We start from the raw sequence: 7,796 nt of genomic DNA, 5'->3' as shown, positions 1-7,796 counted from the left end.
GCCATCTATGTATGAGTACGTCACCCCAGCGCCACCTCAGTACTGATAGAAAAAAACATATTCACATAGAGTCATCCGGACGTGAGGCATGCGGTCTCTTGATTTAATCGACGCCCGTGCGTTTTGAATCCGGACAACTCGGATGGAGTTTAAGCTCTCTTACCACCAGGCTACTATCTTGGTGGCTTGAAAAGGCCCTTGAGTCAACTTCACAGCACGTAACTCAAAATTCAACAACATTAATGGTCATGTTCCACTTCATGCTGGAGAACCATCAGGCAGTTATATCCTAACTATAGTGCAATAGAGGAATAGATAGCATACTATCAAATTAATAATATCGTATTGCCATCCTCCATAAAATCACAACCACCTTTATCTCGACCTATAAGACTAACGTATCTCCATTGCTTGTCTTTTTGGGGCAGACATAGGGCTCCATCTATTTTTTACTACAATGAAGGCAGAGCTCGAACCCAAGTATCATTAATCATAAATCTCATCGGACCTAAACCTCGAGATAATTGCATAAGGTGTCCAAAGTAAAACCTCTACATGATAGGATTTGTCTTTGTAGAATGTGTGCGGATCAATATCTCCTAGCCTGAGCTATACTAGGATATTTATTAGCGGTGGTGGTGGAGATGGAGAAATTATACCTTATATCCGGTGCACCATATTAACGGTGTATCATAAGAACAATATAAGATGAGATGAGAGAGGGGCAACAATCTAAGACAAGTTGTATGATGAATGAGGTTTACAAGAACGAGATATCTTATTGGCATTGTGCACTGCTTATATGGTGTATCTGGTGAAGTATATTTTTGAAATGAGAACCATTCACGGCTATCAAGAAAAATCTTTCTTGCCCCTGATAATTCCATTTAAACAAACATACATATAAATGATATTTGTAAATTGCAAACACAAGTAATTGGTTGCTAGTCTAGATCTCTTTTGTCGTATATTATTATGAGTCTCAGTGGGCCCCGTTGGATCTAGGCTCGAAGCAAGCTCGAGATTTCAACTTTAAGCCCAAGCCTAGCCCAGGTTGGATTTAGCCCGAAGGCATCGGACTCGAGTCCGACTTGACTCTGGACATGCTTGCAGGCTTGATGATGCTTAGAATTGGATTCTATTCAATTGTTAGCCTATCTTCTACCTTAGCTTGCAGTGCAAAAACTTAGTCCAAGCCTAGATTTTTTGGAGTCACTAACAACCCTAATATTTTTGTATATCTGCTTCCTTTTTTTTCCTTTCTTCTTTCTTTATCATAGAATTTTAGTGGATTATGAAACAGGTATAAACTACATTAGAGAAGGATTAGTTTCAACTAAATGTGTTATAAAAGCAACATATAGCAGAACTAACAGGAGGAATATATATATATATATATATATATATATATATATATATATATATATATATATATAGCAAGAGTAGAGCTATGTGAAAACATGTAGCAATTGGGTCCCTTTGTATTTTTCATTTTATTTTTTCAAAGAAAGAAAATTAGTTAAGTCTCGTACAATTAAGGCTGCAAATGGGTCGGGTCGACCCGGGACCCGACCCGACCCGACCCGATTTAGACCCGACCCGACCCGAATTTTAGGACCCGCGGGGCCGGGTCGGGTCCTAAATTTAGACCCGATCTATTTTTCGGGTCGGGTCGGGTCCACTCAATCTTGATCCGGGACCCGACCCGACCCGTTACTATATAAAGCTCCTTCGGCCGTGCCCTAGATCCCGTATTCGGTATTTCCGTGTGGCCGACGGCCGTGCCCTAGATCTCGATCGCCTTCCAGCCTTCCTCTCCTTTTCGATCCCGTGCGGCCGTGCCCACTGCCCAGCAGCCCAGGTGCCCTGGATCTTGAGCGCCTTCCTCTCTTTTTCGATCCCGTGCGATCGTGCCCAGGTGCCCCGTGCCCTAGATCTTGAGCTGCGGCGGCGGAGAAGAGTAGACCGCTTCCGTGTGGCCGTGCCCGACTTCCGGCTCTCCAGTCCGCGGATCTCCCCCTTGGCCTCTCCCCATTCTTCAGCGTCCCAAGGACCTTGCTGTACGCCTGTACCAGGTGCTAGTCGCCTTTGTCTGAGCCTCTTTACTCTCTATATTTTTCATCCTGATATCTTGCAAATCGTTTCCAAAATATTTTGCTAATGCTATTCTTGTTCTATTATGATAATGGATAAGTAGATCTTGAGCTGCGGCGGCGGAGAAGAGAAGACAGCTTCTGTGCCCGGTGCGGCGGTGCCCTAGATCTCCCGACTTCCGGCTCCCCATTCCGCGGATCTCCCTCTCCCCATTCTTCGTCGTCCCAAGGTATGTCCCTCCAATGTATTTTTTTTAGCATAGGCCGGGAGGAGGTTCCGGCGAGGGGGGCTTGTCTTGTAACAGGGCAACGAGGCTGGACTTGATGTTGGGACTTGGGACCGAACTAGTGCAGCAGCGCTGAATATGGGATTATCTCAAGAAAACAGTACGAGTATCTTTGAGGAAAGATAATGATTTATTGATTTAATTGAAAGAATCAGGATGACTGTTACTGCATGGGCTGGCCGAATATCATTTTGGTTCTCACCTGGTCTTCATTTTTATGTGCACTATATTTTAAGTTTCTTAGTGCTTTAGTAATCATATTTACCTCCATTTTATAACTATTTAAAAGATGCTTTAGTTATATGAAGTACGCTTTAGTTATATGAAGTCTGTAGTGTCACTTTGTCAGTAATTTTGAATAGTTAACTACATGACATGGCATTTACTTCAGCTTTTAGGAATACTGAAATGTTGTTCATAGCTTAAATTTTGTAAATAAACTGATCATGATTTTTTTATGCATGCAATAACATGATAGACATTATAAAGCTTAGATTATATGCATCTATAAAGTTGCATTTTATGCTCATACATTTTTATTGATTTCTATGCAAAATAGGTTAATGTCTACGATGGATAGCAATGAAAATATGGCTGAAGTTTCAAGTGTACTTCGTTGTGGTAGTTCTCAAGCTATAGAGCCTTCTAATACAGATAGCTCTAAAACGAACAAAAGAAAGAGATCGGAGATATGGAATCACTATTGTGAGGTACAAAACCAAAAGGACAAGGCTAAATGCAATTATTGTCGTTTTATTTTTTCAGCTGATCCAAAAAATGGGACAAGTCATCTTCACAAGCATACAAATATTTGTAAGGCAAAAAAATTTCATGATAAGAAACAGAAAATATTAATAGGCACTGTGACTTCGAAAGATGGTGTTCCGTTGAACGAATTAGTTCCCTATTCATTTGATCAGGAAAGAAGTCGTGAGGACCTTGCAAGGATGGTAATTCTACAAGAGATGCCATTTACAACAGTTGAACATCCAGCCTTTCAGATGTTTATTAGGAACCTTAGACCAGAATTTCATATTGTTTCAAGGACAACATTGTCTTCTGATTGCTTTAAAACTTATGAAAAGGAAAAACGAAGACTTGAAGATTTGTTCAAGACGAACTGTGGAAGAATCAGCTTAACATCGGACATGTGGACATCAAATCAAACATTGGGATATATGTGTCTGACTGCACATTACATCACTAATGATTGGAAACTGAAAAAGCATATTATCAATTTTAAGTTGGTTCCTTCACCACACACAGGCTTAGTCATTAGTGATGCTATAGCTAACTGTATTTTATCTTGGAATATTGAGAAAAGGTTGGGTTCAATCACTCTTGATAATTTGTCAGCAAATACAGTTGTAGCAACAGAACTTCAAAAACAATTTAGAAAAGATTTACTTTTGGATGGTAAATTCTTTCATGTGCGTTGTTGTGCACATATTCTTAATTTGATTGTGAAGGATGGGTTGAAGGTAGTGGAGGGTGCTATTCATAGGATCCGTGAGGCTGTTAAATATATAAAATCATCTCAAGGAAGGTTGGAATTGTTTATGGGAATTGTGAAACAGTTCAAGATGAATGGTAAGAAAAGGATATGCATAGATGTACCTACTCGTTGGAATTCTACATATCTCATGTTAAATGATGCTATAGAATTCAAGGATGTATTTATGCGACTTGTGGCCCGGGATCCTAATTTTGATAATGAGCCAACTGAGGAAGATTGGTCTCAAGGCATTATTATTTGTAACTTCTTAAAGGTTTTTCATCTTATAACTGAAGTTTTTTCACAAACAAAAAATCCAACTGCAAATTTGTATTTCTATGAAATTTGGAGAATCAATATGCTCTTGATTGAAGAATCTAGAAGTTCAAATGCAGTTGTGATGATGATGGCTTTAAAGATGCAAGAAAAATTTGACAAGTATTGGAAGGAATGCTCTCACATTCTTGCTGTAGGGGTTGTTCTTGATCCAAGACATAAGATGAATCTTATTATTTATTGCTTTCAGACAATCCATGGTAATGGTGATCGTGCTTCATTTGAGATCAACAAAGTGCGTGAAGTTCTTCAAACTTTTTATGATAATTATGCAATTTTATATGGCACAAATGTCTCTCTTGTTCAAGTGGATGAGAGGGTGTCTACATCCCAAGGTGGAAGAGATGAGAATCGTTTTATGCATGGCTATAAAGAATTCATCCACGGAGTACAAGTTACCCAACCATCGAAGTCAGAATTAGAGACCTATTTGGAAGAGAAGGTATTTTACGATCTCTAATTTGGATGCTTACATTAAATTATTAGTCAATAATTCTAATAAAAATGACTAGCTATTTAATTTTTTGGAGCAGGTTCATCCATTAGAAGATCAAAATTTTGACATTCTACAGTATTGGAAATTCAATGAATCAAAATATCCAATATTGTCTAGGATGGTACGTGATATCTTGGCAATTCCCGTTTCTACCGTTGCATCTGAGTCTGCCTTCAGCACTGCTGGCAGGGTTTTGGATGATTTTCGTAGCAGTCTATCTCCGAATACGGTTGAGGTATTGATATGCGCACAAGATTGGCTTCGAGATAGCTTGCCTCATCTTGCAGGTTCAATTTCTACAACATTCATAAATTTTATCATGTACCAGCTGTACTAGTGCTTAGAAACTTTGAGATTTTTAATTTCGTATTTTTTTCATTTGTAGATATTCCACCTCCTCATACAAAATACAAGGTTGAAGATTACGAAACTGTTGTTGATATTAATACCGATGATTAGCTTATGCTGGTAAGTAGTAACAATCATCTTTATTATTATGTTGACATTTGAATTCTCTAATTTGCATCATCTCACGTTGCTTCTTTGAGTTATGCAGGATGGTGGTAATCTATCTTAACTGATGTTCTTGATTGTTTCTGCCGTGCGGGTGATCCTTTAGCTGTGGTCGAATGGATAAAGAAAATTGTGGTTCATTATACATGTTCTTAGTTATGTAATTCTACAATTCACTGAATATGATGTTGATGCTATGATGCATCCTTTTTGGATTGTCATATGGGGTTGAATTTTGCTTTGAAAAATTCTGTGAAACATTGGTTCAACTTTTGAGCTTCATCCTTCTACATGAATATCTTCTGCTTTCCCTTTTTGTACTATGTCAGCTCTTCGTTAGCTCTTTTAAATATTGTTTCTTTTTGAGCACTCTCCTTCTTTGCTATTCTTCATGCAGGTCTAGTTTTTAATGAACCCTAGTTTTTTCATTTTACTAGGATGATTGATGACACATTGACACCACTAACACATTGTCTCAGTCACCAGATTTTGCCCCCCTGTATTTCCAGGTTTTGGATCCCTTGGTCTAATGAAATTTACAATCATTCTGATTCCTCAATGGAGGAGGCATCAGCAAAGAAGTTATTTACGCAGCTCGATCTGGACAATGATGGGTACAAACCTGGAGTGCTATCTTTATGCTGACTTTGATTGAAAAGGAATTTATATGGACTAATTAGGTGGGTCTGCTTTCTATTTTAGATTTTTATCAGATGATGAACTCAAGGCTGTGATTGGTATTCTTCATCCTTCAGAGCACTACTATGCAAAACAGCAAGCTGATTACATTGTATCACAGGTATGGGTGCTAACTCTTCTACAATCTTTGCTTATGCATGTGCATGGCTGCCTGGATTTAAATTATATAAATATTGATTCAACTTGGTAATGTCTAGTTGATAGTATCAGAATTTTAGCATTCTAAAACTTTGGAAATCTTCAGTATTGTGTCCTCTGACCTGCCTTCTTGTACTTTTGAGCTATTGCTGAACCTGTGCTTTGTGCTTGTTTATGTACCCTTCAGCCTAGTTTTTATCTTGTTGCTCGACATATTTACCGTTATTAACAGATTTCATCAACCCTAACAAAATGAAACACACATTCAAGATTTTTGGACTTCTCTATGCAGACTTGACTGGGGATGTAACATGCCATTCTAAAATAGTGGACTGTGCTTGATGGTTCTATAGTATCTTGTATTCTGAAACTGATTAGAACACCCACATTGATACAAAGTTCATCAAGCTGGATGCTGAAGTTAGTCTACACTAACCCTTTGCATTTGTGTTGCAAACAAGAGACTAATTGCTTGGGTACTTGATGCAGAATGCGCCCTTCTTTGTGACAAAATTAGCAGTCAAAACCCTGCCTTGCATCATATTGTTCAAGTGAGGGCTCCTTGTCTTTCACTTCGCATCTTCACTTAGTACATTTTATAATGTTGGATAAATCACTATCATCTCTCTTGAGGGCCAAACTTTCTGCATTTTATTATCGCTTCATATGGTTGACTGTGCTCTGACACATCTAACGGCAATTATCCCAGAAATGGTGTTGCCTTCGACAGGCTGATTGGGTTTCAAGATCTTGGCAGCAAAGATGATTTTACCATGAGTGCCTTGGAGAATCTTCTGAAAAGAAAAGGTAACTATCCTTCCTTTGATGATCTTTTGTATGACTTATCTTGTGAGATACATAAAAATAATAAAAAGCCCCCCAAAAAAATTTCAGGCATCATAGATGAAAGGAAAGGAGGTGACAATGATGAAGATGCAGACGATGATACTGATTACTGACAGTTACAAACACAGGAACATCAGGTCTTCTACAATTCAGGATTCTGATTCAGACTGAGCAGACAGCAATACCACAATTTTTTTATCTTAATGTCTATCTTGACCATATACTCTGAGAAAAGTACTTTTGCACATCCGCTAGGGGTTCTTGAACCCACAAATTCCAGCAAACAAGCAGGGCTTCAGATCATCTATGATATGTACTGATGCACAACCTTTCTTATTTTATCTCCATCCAGGTGTCCTTCCTGTTCTTCTGTCCAGACTTAAGATTGCCAACCTATTTTCTTGGCTGTTTTTAGCTTGATGTGTTGTTCAAGAGAAAACATCTCATGGACCCGACCGGACCCGATCGGATCCGAATCCGACCCGACCCGAATGACCTGACGGGGTCGGTATCGACCCGACCCGACCCGACCCGAATTTCAACCGGGTCGGGCCTGGGTCCAAAATTAGGACCCGAACAAAAAACCGGGTCGGGTCGGGGTCACTCAGGACCCGACCCGACCCATTTGCAGCCCTACGTACAATACATGTCTCCGGTCGGAACCCAATTTGAAGAAAAAGCATGAATCAAATATTGTAGGTAACGTGTTGGATCATCTAAAAGCTTGACTTGGGATGTTGTTGACCGACAACACAGATTCCATGCTTCGAATTTGAACTTTGTTTGTAGCTCCCAAAGTGGGCTTTTGACAAAACGTGTTGAATGCGTCGGTCATATCATAGTAAATGTGGCCGTTAAAGACTGATGATTGGTTCCCATTTTGGACCTGCTCT

At 39.2% G+C, this 7,796-nt stretch overlaps 1 protein-coding gene across 3 annotated transcripts; it reads left to right on the top strand.

Moving 5' to 3' along the window:
- The first annotated feature begins 1,763 nt into the window (after positions 1 to 1,763).
- On the top strand, positions 1,764 to 5,349 carry LOC149751430 (zinc finger BED domain-containing protein RICESLEEPER 2-like). 3 transcript variants are annotated; one of them, XM_089927008.1, is made up of 7 exons: positions 1,764 to 2,075; positions 2,198 to 2,323; positions 2,940 to 3,090; positions 3,301 to 4,653; positions 4,745 to 4,994; positions 5,093 to 5,175; positions 5,264 to 5,349. In XM_089927008.1, the coding sequence occupies exons 3-6, from the start codon at positions 2,944 to 2,946 to the stop codon at positions 5,164 to 5,166; spliced, it is 1,824 nt and encodes a 607-aa protein (XP_089783134.1). In that variant the 5' UTR covers positions 1,764 to 2,075; positions 2,198 to 2,323; positions 2,940 to 2,943; the 3' UTR covers positions 5,167 to 5,175; positions 5,264 to 5,349. The 3 variants fall into 3 exon arrangements, with proteins under 3 accessions (XP_089783134.1, XP_089783133.1, XP_089783135.1); XM_089927007.1 differs by lacking the exons at positions 1,764 to 2,075; positions 2,198 to 2,323 and having other exon boundaries at positions 2,331 to 3,090; XM_089927009.1 differs by lacking the exons at positions 1,764 to 2,075; positions 2,198 to 2,323; positions 5,093 to 5,175; positions 5,264 to 5,349 and having other exon boundaries at positions 2,331 to 3,090; positions 4,825 to 4,987.
- Positions 5,350 to 7,796: the final 2,447 nt, after the last annotated feature.

This window comes from Phoenix dactylifera, chromosome 13, assembly GCF_051530095.1.
Source record: "Phoenix dactylifera cultivar Ajwa chromosome 13, Ajwa_hap1_PhDact_Kaust_v1.1, whole genome shotgun sequence".
Lineage (NCBI taxonomy): Eukaryota > Viridiplantae > Streptophyta > Magnoliopsida > Arecales > Arecaceae > Phoenix > Phoenix dactylifera.
The sequence above is the reverse complement of the archived record's forward strand: the minus strand, read 5'-3'. Positions and strand labels throughout refer to the sequence as shown.